The following is a 16280-nucleotide window of genomic DNA, read 5'->3' as shown; positions in this document are numbered from 1 at the left end:
CGCGGGGACCGCGGGGACCGCGGGCGGGGGCGGGTGCTGGGAGCCTGGCGGGCCGCGAACGTACCCATCGCGCTGGGGCCGCCGAGATTGAGTGCCCAGGATGAACTTCACCTGGAAAAAGGGCTTCTACAAGCAGGACGTCAACAAGACCGCCTGGGAGCTGCCCAAGACCTACGTGTCCCTGACGCACGTAGGCAGCGGGGCCTACGGCGCCGTGTGGTGAGACCCCCGGGCCTGTGCGCCGGCGTGCGGGCACGGGGTGGGGGGCGGTGTGTGCCTGGGGCATCGGGGTGGAACTATGGTGGGCGCCCAGGCACCGGGACACCCGCCCAGGCGGGTGGAGCCTCCGGAAGAGCCGGGGCCCAGCCAATAACCCCCTTCCCGGACCCGCCTCCGGTGTCGCCTCTCCTGCTGGCGCTCGAGGCTGTGCGCCCACCACCTTGATGGAGGACCCCAAGGCCCGGAGCCCTGCGGGCTTGGAATAACTTCGCGGGTGCCTTTCCGGGGCAGAGGCCTGGAGCTGGGAGGAAGCGGCAAGCTGGGCAGTGAAATAGAGCAGCAGCAGGAGCCTCAGGCTCTGGAGGCTGGCCTAGGGCCACTCCAGGCGCCATCTCTCTTTTCTTACCGGCTTGGTGGGAGTTTCTGTGGGTTGAATTAGGACTGGATCTGTTTCTCCAGGACTTGAACCTTACAGAGGACCCCAGAGTTCATCCAGGCGAATCCCCATTGTTACAAATGGGTACACTGAGGCCCAAACAAGAAGTGACTTGCCAAGTTGCTCAGGATCCTGTTGGCATTAACCTGTGTCTGACCCAGGGGCAGTGCACCTCTCTCAGATTCTGCCTGCTGTCTCCCCCTTCTCCCAGCTCCACTGTGCTGTCAGCGGCTCACTCACATCCCAGGTGGTGGGCATCAGTTCCTCCCAGCTTAGACTGCTGGCCAAGAGGGATTGGGGTGAGGATGGCCATAGCTTCCTAGATGGCCTGGGAGTGACCACCCAGGATCTGGAGTCCCGGGGTTGTGATGGGGAGCCACTGGCTGCTGACCTGCCTTTGACCCTACAGCTCAGCCATCGAGAAGCAGTCAGGGGAGAAGGTGGCCATCAAGAAACTGAGCCGGCCCTTCCAGTCTGAGATCTTTGCCAAGCGGGCCTATCGCGAGCTGCTGCTGCTGAAGCACATGCAGCATGAGAACGTAGGCTGGGCCTGGGGGCTGCTTCTGGGAGGCAGGGAGTGGAGGGCAGCCCCACAGAGGGTCCTGACCAGGCCCCTGCGCGCGCGCGCGCGTGTGTGTGTGCGTGTGCGTGTGCGTGTGTGTGTGTGTGTGCGTGTGTGGCACACACAGGAGATGGCCCACGAGGGTGCAGGGAACTCATAACAGGGCCAGCAGAAGGGGAATCTCCTCCCTGCTCCTTTGATCCTTGTTCCTCACCTAATTATTAAAATCAGGTGCCAGGACCCACCCTGCCTACTTCCCAGGAAGGGTGCAAAGGGCATTTTTGGCAGTGGAGCAGAGCAAACTCCGTGAGGTGCGAACTTACTGTCTCACTGTTACGAGGAAATAGGCACAGAGGAACTTCGTAGTTGTTCTAGATCTAAGAGGTGGTGCCCAGAATCCTGGTTAGTGTTGTTTCCACATAATAACAACAAGAATAATCGATACTTACGAGCGCTTATTATGTGTCAGGCACAGTTCTAAGAAATTTGCATAAACTAACTTGTTTAATCCTCACAATATCACATAAGTACTATTACCCCCATATACAGATGGGGAAACTGAGGCACAGAAAGACTCACAGGTTAAATGGTTAGTCGGTGGCAGAGCTAGAATTTGACCCTACCCAACCTGGCTCCAGGCCCCAGGGCCTGACCTCTAGACTACCCTGTCTAGGAAGACTAATGACCCAGTGCTGGGCCTGGAGCCCAGGCTTTTCTGCAGGATACCTAGATTGGAAGGTAAGCATTTAACATAATGATTTCAAAATATTGTTCACGTTTTAAGCCCCATTCCTCTTCAGCAAACCCCTCCCCATGGCCTCCAGCCAGGGTAATCTTGCCCCCAGCTCTGAACCAGCCCTCTGGCAGGAAAGGTTGGATGTGGTGAGAGACCCAAGGTCAAGGGCAGGGAGCCTGCTGGCTGGAAGACCCCTTCTCTGTTTCCTCCTTGATTCCTTTCACCACTTGTGGCTCCCTGCTTGAGTTGAGAGTGGGTTTGTGCTGCTTGTCCGGAACACCAGACTTGGGGTCAGTGAGCACAGGAGTGTCCACCTCCCCTTCCCCCCAGCCTGACTCTCCATCACTGTGCACTGCAAACTCCCTCCCAATTAGAGGAATTCCTCTTCCACCTCTGCCCCTTTTACTGCTTCCCAGAAGGCTGGGAACCTGCCTCCCGCTGGAGATGGTGTTTTAGGAAAGGGCAGGTGGTCCTGTGCAGGCCTGGGGCCCCAGAGGAGGGGAGCAGAGGGCTGCAGCGGCTGCCCAGTCCTCACTGGCAACCTTCTCCCCAGGTCATCGGACTCCTGGATGTCTTCACCCCAGCCTCTTCCCTGCGCAACTTTCATGATTTGTGAGTCGGGCTGCGCTGGGTTCCAGGACATTTGCAGGCTTTACTTGACACTGGGGAGCAAGTAAGGGGAGGGTCCAGATTCTCTCTTCTGGGTAGGGGAGCTTCCTGCCCCAGGAGTCCCTGTGCCTCTGGGCTGCGGAGAGATTCTTTCAGCCAAGGGTGGAGAGAAAGGCCGGCAGGAAGAGGTGGGAGGGGCTTTATATGGACCTTGCCTGACACAGAGCTGTCTGCTCATCTGCATTGCTTTACCCAGCTTTACCACCAAAGAGACATCGTTGCCAGTCCCCACAGGGTTTGCATCAACCTACCTCACCATTTCCTGGGGACGCAGGTGTGGATCTGGACCTTGGGGCTCTTCCTAGCATGAAGCGAGGATCAGGAAGCCTTGGCTACCTCTAGCTGATGGGATGTTTATCAGAGTCACATAAAACGAGAAAATTTAGTTGCTAAATGCACGGCTTTGCTAGCGCAGTACCTGGTGTAAAATATAGGAAGCTTTGGGAAGGTGGATTTTTTTTTCAGTCCTGTTTCAAATGCAGCTGCAGGTCTCTTTGTTAGGATGCTTTCGTTTTCAATTTAATGCAGTGATTTTGAATGGGTTTTTTTCCCTATAATGCCAGCTGCTGGGCTTAGCATTGGGAATTTTTTTTTTTAATAAATTCATTTATTTATTTTTGGCTGCATCGGGTCTTTGTTGCCACGAACAGCAGCTACTCTTCGTTGCGGTGAGCGGGCTTCTCATTGTGGTGGCTTCTCTTGTGGAGCACGGGCTCTAGGCGTGTGGGCTTCAATAGTTGTGGCACATGGGCTCAGTAGTTGTGGCTCGTGGGCTCTAGAGCGCAGGCTCAGTAGTTGTGGCGCACGGGCTTAGTTGCTCTGCGGCATGTGGGATCTTCCCGGACCAGGGCTCGAACCCGAGTCCCCTGCATTGGCAGGCGGATTCTTAACCACTGAGCCACCAGGGAAGCCCAAGCATTGGGAGTTTAAAGTGGACCTCGGGGGCTGACAGTAGTGAATACTGACAGTGGTGGTCAGTACTCTAGGTCTGGATAGAGAGCCAGAAATTACAAGCTGCCTCAGCGGGCTTCACAGAGGAGAAAACTTTGAACTCAGTCCTGAAGGATAAGTTGACATTTGCCTGAGGTAGAAGGGGCTGAAGGGAGCCCAGGTAGAAGGAACTGCATGGGCAAAGGCCATGATGCCTGAAAGAGGCTGGGCCGTTTGGGCAGTATTGACAAGTGCAGTGTGGCTAGTGGAGACCAGAGGCTGGTTTGGTCAGGCTGAGACCAGAATTGATCCTACAGGCATCCTCAGGTCTGTAGAGGTTTTGAGCAGGGAGATGCTGTGATGTGGTCAGATCAGATTTTGGGGATACCCTCTGGCGGCAGCAAGAAAGGAGCAGGGAGCAACTCTGGGAGGTAGGAAACCTGGAGGGTAGTGTTCAAGACCCCGACCTTGATCCAAATAAAGTAGAGGTGATGGGGTCCTGAGAGCAGACTTGACACCCATCGAGAGGCAGGACTGTCAGAATGTTGTACCCCTTGTGATGCAGTGGCTGGGAGAGGTGGCATATGTCAGGGGGTGCCAGGTTCCTGCTCAGAATACAAGGTGGAGGAAAAACAGATCTTGGGAGAAAGATAGTGAGCTCCATTTTGGACACTTCACTTTTGAACAGCCTATGAACATTCCAGTGTTTAATCAGCAGCTGCAAATAAACCTGGAGTTTAGGAAGGTCTGGGCTAGGGATGTGGATTTGGACCAGAATAATCACCAGTGGATGATAGCCAGAGCCCAGGGACAGGCTAGTGTAGAACATGATTCGATACTGTTCATTAAGGTATCAACACTAAAGGGACTTCCCTGGTGGTCCAGTGGCTAAGACTCTGCACTTCCAGTGCAGGGGGCCTGGGTTCGATCCCTGGTTGGGGAACTAGATCCTGCATGCATGCCGCAACTAAGAGCCTGCATGCTGCAACTAAGCCCGCATGCCGTAACTAAGATCCCGCGCGCTGTAACGAAGATCCTGTGTGCCGAGACTAAGACCCGGAGCAGCCAAAAAAAAAGGTATCAACACTAAAGAAAAGGTATAAGAGGATGAACAGACAGAGCCTGACTAGAGGTAGAAGCAGCAGAGAATTTTGAGGGAGTGTTAGGCTTTGCAAAACTTTGAATATAAAGAACCGGAGCCATGGGCGTTATGTGTTGGGCTGGTGGGGTGGGAGCAGATGCCAAGTTATCAGGGGACTGGATGTTAAGGCAGTGGGATCAAGAGGTGAGGACCGCTCGTTCTAGAAGTTTGATCGGGAGGGAAAGAGAGAGAAGGGGTGGTTACTTGAAGAAACAAGGTTAAGCAAGGGAAGGCGGTTGTATCACAGAGAGACTTCAGCAAGTTTGTCAGCTGAGAAGAAAGAATCAGGGTCCACGCAGAGGTGAAACACAAAGGTGGGGAAGGGTCTGTGCATGGAGCAGGGTCCCCGTGCTGGGGGGGTGGAGGCGGGAAGCGGGGGTGCAGTCAGGTGGGGGGAGACTTCAAAAGTCACAGGCTCAGGGAGATGGCTTCCACATCCTTTTTTTTTTTTTTTTTAATTCCTTCCTAAATCTTTATCCTTTTTTGTTCTGGACTTTGCTATCACTGCCTTGAGTAACAGTTACATTTTGCTGACTTCCACCTGTTTTGCAATCCCATTAAGAGGGTGTGTTGGCTCAGCTACCTCCTTCTTCCTTCTTCACCCTCCTGGAAACTTTTATTGTTTCCTTCTTGGAAGGAGGACATTTTTGTATGTTTGAGGAGCCATGTTGGCGGGGCATGACCCTCTGGGGGAGGAAATATTTGTACAGAAGCAGAAGGAAACACCGGCAAATGTTTCTAACTCACAGCAGTGGCTTTCTGTGGGGCGTGGAGGAGGGCAAGCAGAGGGCACCTTTGAAGAGAGGGAGCACTGCTCCATTTGTTTTCCCTGAGCACAGCTCCAGCTGAAATACGTACCCTGAGCTCTGCCAACAGGGCAGCCACCAGGGCCAGGCTGGGAGCCAGGAGTCAGGAGGCCCACTGCATGGGGGTCTGGCTGGCTGTGGTGGGGCTGGTTCTTTCTGCACATGAAGGTCATCCCTAAGGCCTCTGTTCTGCCCAGCCCCTTGCCCTCCTCTGAGCTCAGACCTGGAGCTGGGTGGGGCTGGGGATGTTCAAGAAGTCCTCATGACTTGCAGCTACCTGGTGATGCCCTTCATGCAAATGGACCTGCAGAAGATCATGGGAATGGAGTTCGGTGAGGACAAGATCCAGTACCTGGTGTATCAGATGCTCAAAGGTCTTAAGGTGGGTGGGAGCCTGCAAGATGGCAGGGGAGGGGGGCTTGGTGTTGAGACCTGGGGTTTGGGGGAGGCTAGACCTTGAAGGCTGGGAGAGCACACCATGACAAGGCAGAGGAGATCTCTGAGCCAGCCTGCAACACCTGGTGCAAAAGCCGGGCACTGGATTTACCCTTCTTCTTCTCTCCCCAACACAGTACATCCACTCAGCTGGGGTCATCCACAGGGTGAGTGCTTTCTCTGCTACATCCCCAGAGGCCCCGCCCACCCCTGGGGGCTAGGGTTAGGGTTAGGGGGTTCCAGGAGGTGGAGGAAGCAGGGAAAGTGGATTTTTCAGATCTAGGCTTGGCCCAGGAAGACCTGCTCAGAAGAATTGCTGTGTTCTGGGGAACTTTCTGGGAAATTTTTGCCAACAAAGCAAGCCCTGAGCTGGGTGTTTCAGGCTCCGAGAGGCATTTTAGAGCTGGATGGGCCCTAGAGGACACCTAGTCCAACCCTCATTCTGCACAGGAGACCAGAACCCAGAGAGAGGGGCAGGGGCCTGGCCAAGGTCACACGCTGGCTGGCAGCCGAGTGGGGACAGCGCCCACCTCTGCCTCTGCCCAGTGCTCCATCTCTTGTCTCATCTAGGACCTGAAGCCAGGCAACCTTGCTGTCAATGAGGATTGTGAGCTGAAGGTGAGTGGGCCCAGGCAGGGCCAGCCTGGGGTTGGGGTGGGCCCCTCTCCAATAGGAGCCCCCAGAAGCTGCTCGGGGAGCCTCTCTTAAGCGAGCTCCTTTTTCCTATGTGCCCCGAGCCATAGATTTTGGATTTTGGGTTGGCACGGCAAGCAGATGCAGAGATGACCGGCTATGTGGTGACCCGCTGGTACCGGGCCCCTGAGGTGATCCTCCGCTGGATGCACTACAACCAGACTGGTCAGTGGTCCGCTGCCCGGGGGAGGGGGATGGGGCTGGGGTTCTTCTCTGACAGCTTCCTCAAGGCTGTCTTGGTGACTCTGGGTTGACTCTTGGTGACTGCCGGGTCTTGGTCAGCTGGTCCAGGTGACACTTCCTCCCCCTCCCTCTGCAGTGGACATCTGGTCTGTGGGCTGTATCATGGCGGAGATGCTGACGGGGAAAACTCTGTTCAAGGGGAAAGATTGTATCCTTTGCTGGAAAAGGCAAACTGCATCCAGGGATTCATTCCTTCAACAGACACTTTATTATTTAAATCTCTCTTTTTTTCTTAATGTGAAAGTGATACATGCTCCCTGTGGAACAACTTTAAAGTACAGAGAAGCAAAGTGATGGGAACTAGTCACCTGTCATTCCAACACACAAATGCAGAAAATGCTTGACGTTTTGGCACCACACACCTGAAACTGGGCACCTGTGTGTGCTGTGCAGGGATTAAGGAGAAGATGTGGGTCTCCCTGCCAAACTCAGAGTGCGAGGGTGTGGGGGGGAGTACACAGAGAAATGGATGGAGGTGACTGAGCGGGATGAGGCCAGGAAGGTGGCACATGCAGGAGCATTTGTAGGGAGGGACCCTTTACCCAGCCTGGCAGGTAGGAAGCCTTCCAGAGACCTGAGTCCTGAAGGATGAACCTCCCCTCCTAAAAGCAGGAGGAGGTGAGTGTCTGGAACCTGGATGGTCCACAGTGCTGGGTGGGCCTGATGGAGGGGCAGCAGGAAGGGCAGCTTCAGACCCACCCACAGGGAGTGAGGCTGAGCCTTAACCTGCCAAGACCTGGACCAGCTGACGCAGATCCTGAAAGTGACGGGGGTGCCGGACGCTGAGTTTGTGCAGAAGTTGAATGACAAAGCGGTGAGTGGCAGATGGGCCCAGGCTGGCCAGGGCTGTGCGCTTGGCTGACCAGGCCCAGGTGGGCTGCAGGCTGCGCCTCGCCTCTGCCCTGGCAAGGGCTCTTGCCTTCATCTCACTTTGGATTCGGACCTGAGCCTTCAGCCCCGCTCAGGGGCTTTTCTGGGGTCCCTGCTCTATACCCCATGGCCTAAGCCCTGAGGGGCTGACAACTGGGGATTATTCAGTGCTTTTCTGTCTTCCAGGCAAAATCCTACATCCAGTCCCTGCCACAAACCCCCAAGAAGGATTTCTCTCAGCTCTTCCAGCATGCCAGCCCCCAGGGTGAGTCTTGGGACCTGCAGTCTGTCTCAGCGGGCGGGCTCTCCATGGCGTGTGAGGCTCACACTCTGTGACCGCAGCTGCAGACCTGCTGGAGAAGATGCTGGAGCTGGACATGGACAAGCGCCTGACCGCCTCTCAGGCCCTCACCCACCCCTTCTTTGAATCCTGCCGGGACCCTGAGGAGGAAACAGAGGCCCAGCAGCCATTTGATGATTTCTTAGAACAGGAGAAACTCACAGTGGATGAATGGAAGCGTAAGGGCTCGGGGCCTCGGGCTGCTTCCTCTCTCTGCCTGCAGCACCCCTCTCCTCTGCCTGCTTCGTTTTCCTGCCTGCCCTCAGCCGGTCCCAACCCCCTCCTGGAGACTATCACCTCTTTCTCTCTGAGCGAATATCGTCTCCTGTGTGCACTTCTTTCTCCCTGCGCTGAGCTGACTTTCTGCTCCACACTATGTCTGTTGGGAGAGGGGGGCTCTCTCTTGCCCTCAGCACCCCGTACCCCTTGAACCACCCTGTCTTTCTCAGACCACATTTACAAGGAGATTGTGAACTTCAGCCCCATCGCCCGGAAGGACTCTCGGCGCCGGAGTGGCATGAAGCTGCAGTGACCCGTCTAGCCCGACCCTCGGCTGAGCCCAGGAATGGCCACATGGTACCACCCGCCAGGCACTGCCCCTGGGACCAATATTTATTTATTGAAGCTTTAACCCGTCTTGGATTATATAGCCTTCCAAGCAGAGGACAGAGAACCCTTGTCCTTGTGTAGGAAACAGGCCTAGGAGATCCAGAATTCAGAGGTGTTGGTTGGGAGAAAATAGCTATGATCATAACTGGCCATATTAAAGCGCCCATCTGGAGAATCGCCTGTGTGTGGGGTCCTTACCTTCATGGCTGTAGTGGGGCTGAACTGGGGCAGGAGTCTACGGCAGTGATGGTGTATTAGTTTGCTAGGGCTGCTGTAACAAATGATCACAAACTGGGTGGCTTAAAATGATAGAAATTTATTCTCACAGTTCTGGAGGCTGGTAGTCTGAAATCCAGGTGTTGGCAGGGCCATGTTCCCTTCGAAGGTTCTAGGGAAGAATCCCTCCTGGCCTCTTTTTAGCTTCTGGTGGCTCTTGGAATCTTTGGTGTTCTTTGGCTTATAGCTGCATCACCCCTGTCTCTGCCTCTGTCTTCACAGGGCCTTCTCTGCTCTGTGTATCTCTGTCTTCGGCTGATCTTGTAAGAACATCAGTCACTGAATTTAGGACCCACCCTGATCCAGTGTGATCTCATCTTAATCCTTAGTAATTACATCTGCAACTATCTCATTTTCAAATAAAGTCACATTCTGAGGTTCTGGGTGGGCATGAATTTTGGGGGCACATTTTTCAACCCACTACAGATGGCCATGAGGGAGGGGCCCCATCCCAGAGCCCCTTTGTTGTGGAGCCAAACGTGTTTGGCTGCTAAATTAAGGGAGTTGCAGAGAGAGCTGCAGCTGGTGAGACATCGCATGCAGGTTATTTTGGGTGAGTGATCAGTAGTCAAGATATGAAACAGCAGGCTTGCTGACTGGGAGCTGCAGAAGGCAGAAATGGGCTTTTTCCAGGAAAACGGTTCTACTCCTTCCCCCTTTTGGGAATTGTACATCTCTCCTGAGCTTTAACCTGACAACAGATTGGATCCTTCTGTTCAGTAACTCTGTTCAGGTCTCAAACTTCCCTATGCACCAGGGCCTGGTTAATATGCAGATTCCTGGGCCCAGCCCCTGGGATTTTGATTTAGCAGGTCTGGGGTTGAGACCCTAGAACGTTTGAATGAGGACCCCTTCACCTCAACCCAAGCCCAGTGATTCTGATGGATATCTGACCACATTTAGAGAAACATTTAGTTGATTTCAGTACCACTTAATTTGTCAAAAGGCCTAAATTAGAAACCTACAATGGGAGACTGGGGGGCTTTAGATGACTTTCACACTCTCATTTTAGAGACGTTAAAACTGAGGCTCAGTCAGGGCATTTTTAGGGCAGTGATGTCATTGTAGATACACGACATTATGCATTTGTCAAAACTAGTGGAACTGTACAACACAGTGAGTGAACCCTCAAGTAAACTATGGACTTTCTTTAATAATAATGTACCAATATTGGTCCATCAGTTGTAATAAATGTACCACATTAATGTAAGATGTTAATATTTAATATTAGGGGAAACCATGGGGGTGGGAGGGAGAGAGTATATGGAACCTTCTGTACTTCTGGCACAATTTTTCTGTAAACCTAAACCTGCGCTAAAAGATAATGTCTATTTTTAAAAGGAAAAAGAAAAAGCTTGAGGCTCCAGAGAGATACCCACAGTGAGAAAGTGGTAAAGCCAGGATTTGAACCACGGCAGCCTCGAACACTGTGCCAAAGGCCGTCAACCCAAGCCTGGAATCAAGGGTTGCCAGCTTCCCCGCCCTTCTAGCCTGTCTCTGAGCTTCTTCACTGCTGCCTGTGTCCAAGGACCCTGTTTTCTCTCCCAAGGAGTGGCCCTCCTATCCAGGAGAGAGGAGTGGGTCGAGGGAGGGGCTCTGACCTTGCTGCTGACTAAACTGCCACCGTCCCCTTAGTCTAAATCCTTCAGTGAATTGTCTTCTGAGACTCCTCAATAGTCCCAAGGGAAGTCTAGCCTTCTTGGCCTGGTATTCAAAGTCCCCTGCATTCTCTAAACTCATCTACTCCTACTGCCTCCCGTTTTCCCTATGCCAGCATGGCCTGCCAAGGAACACCAGCCCTGGGATACAACACCATGAGGCTCATTAACAGGTTAAAGGTTCTGACAAGTCCTGCAGTGAGGAGAACTGTTCAACATTGTTTAATCCAGAACTTGCCAAGTGTGCTTAACCGCAGGACCCCCTTTCTCCTGACGGCCAGCATGCACAGAAGCCTCTTTGCCTAGTGCAGCCCAGTATGCAGGTCCCAATACTGCTTTTCCCCAAGCAGGCCTGGAGCTTGGGCTTCTTTCAAAGCCTCTGTGGAGAAGTCCCTCCCTCCTTCTCCTCCTTATTCCCTCAAGACTTTGCCTCAGGCCTCCCTCCAGGAAGTCATTCTCCATCACCCTCCATCAGAGAATGGGCAGCTTCCTCCCTCTGCCCCTCGCCCTCTATGAACAGCATTTACAGTGTGTACGGTTCTGCTTTCCCTCCCCATTGCCCACTGTGAGCCCCTGATTGGAACAAACATCTATGAATGAATGATGTCCCAGGGGCCTGTTGGTCATTTCTCTGCCCAGATCAGACCAGCATGGTATCCAGGGCAGCAGAGAATCCAGCAGGAAGCAGAAGTGGGTGCCTTGGCCTGTACCTTAAGACTTTTTCCCCTGAAAATCTCAGGCTCTCAAACTCCCAGGCCTCTCCCCATCATCCCTCAGTGTCCTCCAGTCCATCCCCCACCCAGAATTAAACTTGTGTGTGTCACCTCAGCCCCTTCTCTACAATTATCTCAAACTTGGGAAGTTTCTCCAGAGGGAGGTGAAGGTGCTGAGCAGTGTGAAGGGGTTCGTGGGCTCTGCCTTACCCTGTGAGCACCTGGCCAGAGTGACAGGAAATGAGTCCATTCTCAGGCTGGGTGGGGAAAAGGGGCTGAGCTTGGGGTTCTGGGCTCAGTTACTCTCACAGTTGGCCTGCAGGTCTTTTGCCCCTGGCCCTTGATGGACAGGGTTGAGCTTTGCCCTGTGGCCAGTGGGGCAGCTCAAAAGGTCTTGACAGAGATAAGGAAGCCAGACTCGGGAACTGGAGAGAGGTAACAGCGATCGTGCCCTTGATTCCCTCCTTTGTGAAATGAAGGGTGTCTTCGCACAAAGGCACAGCTCCTCTCCCAAGGCAGCCTGGACCTATCGCTGGGGCCTGGCAATTTGTGTCACTTGCGGAAGGGCTAGCCTGGCATGAAATGGGGGTGGCACTGCTCCCAGTGAAGGGCAGCACATGGAAAGGCAGAGATGGAGGAACTGCCCTTGCAAGGAGAGCCCGGTGTGCTCAGATGTCCCAGTGCCCGCAAGGGTGGAGGCTTGCTTGAAAGAGGGCTTGGCTCAACTTGCACCCGGCACATTGAAATAGCTTTTGTTCTCCAGGAGGGTGTGGGACAGTCATGTCCCTGAGCTGAGATACAACCACAGCTGGGGAGCGAGGAATCTCTTCCTCTTTTCCCCACATTTTCTGTCCTCATTCTCCCTAAACCCCCTGTGATTTAAGGTAAGAGGCTGGTGATTTTCCCCGTATTCACAATGGGCAGCAGAGGCACAAGGCTACTCTACCAAGCTAAAGAAGATGTCGCTGTCATGCCTCACACCCCTACCCCAAGATTTCCTGGAGCTGGAGCAGTGCCCGCTGGGATTCTGACCTGGTTCCTCCTGTGCGAGCCTGTGCTCAGCGGGGCAGCCGTGCTAACTCTGGGCCAGAGTGTCAACAAGGCCCCACTCCGCCCTGTCTGGGGGCTCCTGACCTTTTTTGTGCCGTGGATCCCTTCTCAAAATATTTTCCTATGCATAAAATAAAATACACAGGATCACAAAGGAAGCTAGTTATGTTGAAATACAGTTGTGAAAATATTTAAGGGTGTGATGTTTGGTGTACATGGGTTTCTTTATTAACACATTAAATAACAGGATCAAGGGGGTGAACCCAACACACTACTGCAAACCTGAAGTAGAAATGAGTTTAAACGATGTTTCAAGATATCTGCAGCAACTGTAAAGGGAAATGAAAAGTACTGCTTTCTACTGGCCCAGCTAATGCAACTGTAGTTTGCTGCCTTTAAAAGCTGTAATATTTTCCAATCCAAATTCATGGACCTCTGAATTCCAGTGTACAGTCTATGGTTTGTGGACCCCGGTTAAAAACGCTTGTCCCAGATGCTAAAATGTGACTTTTGGAATCCTCCGCTACGTCTTAGCCAACCCCCGTATTGTACCGCCATCTGTGCCCCCACCCCCCACCTTGCATGATCGTGGAGCCATGCTGGAAATGCCCAGATCTGCACCTGGATGCCTAGAACACATACTAACCACCATTCCCCTGTGTTTCCCAACCTTACTGTCCAGGTAGGAATGGGTCTGACTGGGGCATTTCGCTAGGGAATTTGCTGAGGCCTCTATATCTAGTTTTCAACTAGGTGGAATCCTCCCATCCCCACCCCACAGCGTTCCTTCTACACAATTTTACTGATGAAGACATTTGGGCCCAGAGTAGAGACTGGGGCCCAGGTCTCCTATTTACCACTGCACCGTTCTTTCCACTGCAACGGTGGCACAAGCACACATTGAGGTCAATGCGTGCTCTTCTCTCCCTGCATTACTGTCCCTGTTCCCCCCAACCATCACGGACACAAAAGTAGCAGGGCTTTGAGACAGGTTTGTGTTAACTGGCCAAGGGAAGAAACTCCCAGAAGCACACTTGTTTCTCTCTGTTTTCTTAAAGGTCTCACCCTTGAGAATATTTTGGTAGGACTCTGGGAGGGGAAAAGGTGAGGGAGTGAGGAAGGGAAGTGCATTTGAGAAGCAGTGTGGCTTAGCTAGGCAGTTTCTCCTGACCGGAAGGAGGTAGAGGCCCATTAATACTCACATTCTTTTGGACTATGTCCAGTTCCCTGTTAACACCCTGGCAAAACTCACGAGGAAGCTGCTGGGTACGCTCAGGGAGGCTGGACCGTAAGCAAATTCTCCTGGTCTTGGCTGAAATTACTCAGGGTTTCTCCTATGGATAGCCCACCATTCTTAATTGATGCAGCAGCTCAGTATTTTTAAGTACAGACTGATGATCAGAGGAACTCTCCTCGTATTGTGGCGTCCATAAGATCCCAGAACTTTTGTATAATTCCAAGGAGGAGCCCCCATAAAGACAGTGGGTGGATTTCCTCCAGCCAAGCAGGATACAGCCTTGGCTTTAGAAACTCTAGCTTAATCCAGCCTCTCCTTTTTATCTTCTGTCAGAAGAGTGGCACCTCTGTCTTACCCTCTTCTTTCCCTATGTGGTTTACTAAGGTGGTTAAGTGTTGAGCTCTGGAGGCATACTGCCTCCTGCTCTACCACTTACCAGCCATGTGACCTTGGGCCTCAGTTTCCTCATCTATAAGGATAATAATACTAAAGAAATTAACATAAGGGAAGCACTCAGAAGAGTACCTGGCACATGGGAAGGGCTCACCAAGCATTAACTATTATTTTTAATTATTTTCTCTACCACATCCTCTTCCCTCCCCGATTACCCCATCTTCCGGACATTGTCATTTCCTCCTTCTCAACAGCAGTTTTCTCCACTCACCTGGTCTCCTTCATGTTAAATCTTCCCTCATAGGTCCTCAAGAGACCTGGCCCCAGTCACTTATACTACAGCTTATTTTATGACCCTGGTATCTGCAGCTTCTCATGCAGGGTCTGGGAGGCAGCAGAGTGTGGAGTTGAGAATGTGAGCTTTCCATCTGAAAAGACCTGAGGTTGAGAGAGAAGGGGGATGGATTTAAGGAACTGGCTCAGTGACTGGGTGGGGAGTGGTTGGCAAGTCTGAAATCTGTAGGGCAGGCTAGTAAGCTGAAAATTCAGGCAGAATTTCCATACCTATGACAATCTTGAGGCAGATTCCTTCTTTTCTAAGAAACCTCAGTGTTTGCTCTTAAGGCCTTCAACTAATTGGATGAGGTCCACGTACATTATAGAGGGTGATCTGCTTTACTTAAAGTCAACTGATTGTAAATGTTAATCACATCTACAAAATTTCTTTCCAGCATCATCTAGACTAGTGTTTAAGGATACAACTGGGCACACAGCCTATCCAAATTGACACATAAAGCTAACCATCACACCATGTGTTTGAGGGCAGGGTATTTACTTCTCTGAGCTTCATTTTCTTTCTCTAAAATGGAGTAATAGAAGGGTCTACCTCACAGGACTGGTGAGGGGTAAGTGCATACAGAGTGCACAGTAAATGTTAGTTCTTGTACCAGGAGGTGCTCAAAAACACACTGATGATGGCAATCCTCTTGGAAGTACTGGGAAATATACGCCATGGCCCATGGCCGCTGCTCTCAAGCTTTTGGCTGAGTTATGTAGGTATGCACTGTGCTTTCTCCCATCTGTTCCCACCCAACAGACTGGCTCAGAACCTTTAGTTCATGGGAAAAACTCCCAAAGAAATGAACCTTCACTCTCTTTTTTATGGAGAGAGGAGGAAAGTTTCTCCACTGGGTTTCTTTATCTTTGAGACAGTGGAGGGCTTGGAGCAATACGTCAGAAAGAATTAAATTTCACTTCTTCAGCAGCCATTTCACATTTTGTGAGAACTGCATATTCATGTCGGTAAAGCGCCAAGTAGGAACCAGATGACAGCTCAGTTTTCCTGGAAATCAGGAAATCAATCAAGCTGCCAAAATGAGATGACTGCATTGTGAAATACTGCTAACATTCCAGAAAGTTGTTTTAAGATGAATTTTTTAAAATGGAAATTCTGTTTCTCTTCCTCTTTCTCTTCCTCCCTCCCTCCTACTCTCCCTCCTATCCCTTCTCCCTCCCTTCCTTTTCTTCCCTCTCTCCCTCTCTCTCTTCCTTCCCCCCTCCCTCCCTCCCTTCCTTCCTTCTTACCTACCTACCTTCTTTTCACTCCTTTTTTTAAGCCAGTGCTCAACTACTTCTTCTAATATGTTCAGCCTAGGTATGAGTTTTCAAGAATAGGTGAGATGATATATGGGTCTCTTTGCCTGTCTCTGAGACCTTTCCATTGTTCCAATGGCACCCTTCTCTACCTGTCCAGGAGTCTGCTTGCCTTTATCCACACCTGTCTCTCCTGTTTCTTATCCTTTTTTCTTTTTAATTTATTTATTTGGCTGTGTCAGGGTCTTAATTGCAGCACGTGGGATCTTCATTGTGGCACGCGGGATCTTTCATTGCAGCACACAGCCTCTTCAATGCAGTGCATGGGCTTCTCTCTAGTTGTGGGACTTGGGCTCCAGACCACATGGGCTCTCTAGTTGCGGCGTGTGGTCTCTCTAGTTGTGGCGCATGAGCTCAGTAGTTGCGGTGTGTGGACTCAGTAGTTGAGGCGCACGGGCTCAGTAGTTGTGGTGCACGGGCTCTCTAGTTGTGGCACGCGGGCTCAGTAGCTGCGGCACGTGGGCTCAGTAGCTGTGGCACGTGGGCTTAGTTGCCCCTCGGCAAGTGGGATCTTAGGTCCCCAACCAGGGATGGAACCCACGTTCCCTGCATTGGAAGGAGGATTCTTAACCACTGGACCACCAGGGAAGTCCCTGTTTCCTATCCTTTTT

The 16280-nt window shown here is 52.1% G+C and overlaps 1 protein-coding gene and 1 long non-coding RNA gene across 7 annotated transcripts in view; one reads left to right on the top strand and one right to left on the bottom strand.

The window, feature by feature from the left end:
- Positions 1 to 20: 20 nt before the first annotated feature.
- On the top strand, positions 21 to 12544 carry MAPK13 (mitogen-activated protein kinase 13). 5 transcript variants are annotated; one of them, XM_073810816.1, is made up of 14 exons: positions 21 to 219; positions 1065 to 1194; positions 2507 to 2565; positions 2819 to 2896; positions 5773 to 5881; positions 6072 to 6101; positions 6505 to 6552; positions 6678 to 6792; positions 6947 to 7018; positions 7605 to 7684; positions 7927 to 8005; positions 8083 to 8259; positions 8530 to 8656; positions 12221 to 12544. In XM_073810816.1, the coding sequence occupies exons 1-13, from the start codon at positions 101 to 103 to the stop codon at positions 8610 to 8612; spliced, it is 1179 nt and encodes a 392-aa protein (XP_073666917.1). In that variant the 5' UTR covers positions 21 to 100; the 3' UTR covers positions 8613 to 8656; positions 12221 to 12544. The 5 variants fall into 5 exon arrangements, with proteins under 5 accessions (XP_073666917.1, XP_019805222.1, XP_033720261.1 ...); XM_019949663.3 differs by lacking the exon at positions 12221 to 12544 and adding an exon at positions 10307 to 11451; XM_033864370.2 differs by lacking the exon at positions 12221 to 12544 and having other exon boundaries at positions 8530 to 8657.
- LOC109552502 (uncharacterized) overlaps positions 9411 to 16280 on the bottom strand; it is a 41260-nt gene continuing 34390 nt past the window's right edge. Inside the window, exons 3-4 of one of the 2 annotated variants that reach the window (XR_004528436.2) lie at positions 14288 to 14454; positions 9411 to 12715 (exon numbers count right to left, since the gene is read on the bottom strand). This is a non-coding gene — a long non-coding RNA (uncharacterized lncRNA). Of the gene's footprint in view, positions 14455 to 16280 lie in introns of both variants that reach the window. The other variant, XR_002179309.3, reaches the window with a different exon arrangement.

Source organism: Tursiops truncatus, chromosome 10, assembly GCF_011762595.2.
Source record: "Tursiops truncatus isolate mTurTru1 chromosome 10, mTurTru1.mat.Y, whole genome shotgun sequence".
NCBI lineage: Eukaryota > Metazoa > Chordata > Mammalia > Artiodactyla > Delphinidae > Tursiops > Tursiops truncatus.
The sequence above is the reverse complement of the archived record's forward strand: the minus strand, read 5'-3'. Positions and strand labels throughout refer to the sequence as shown.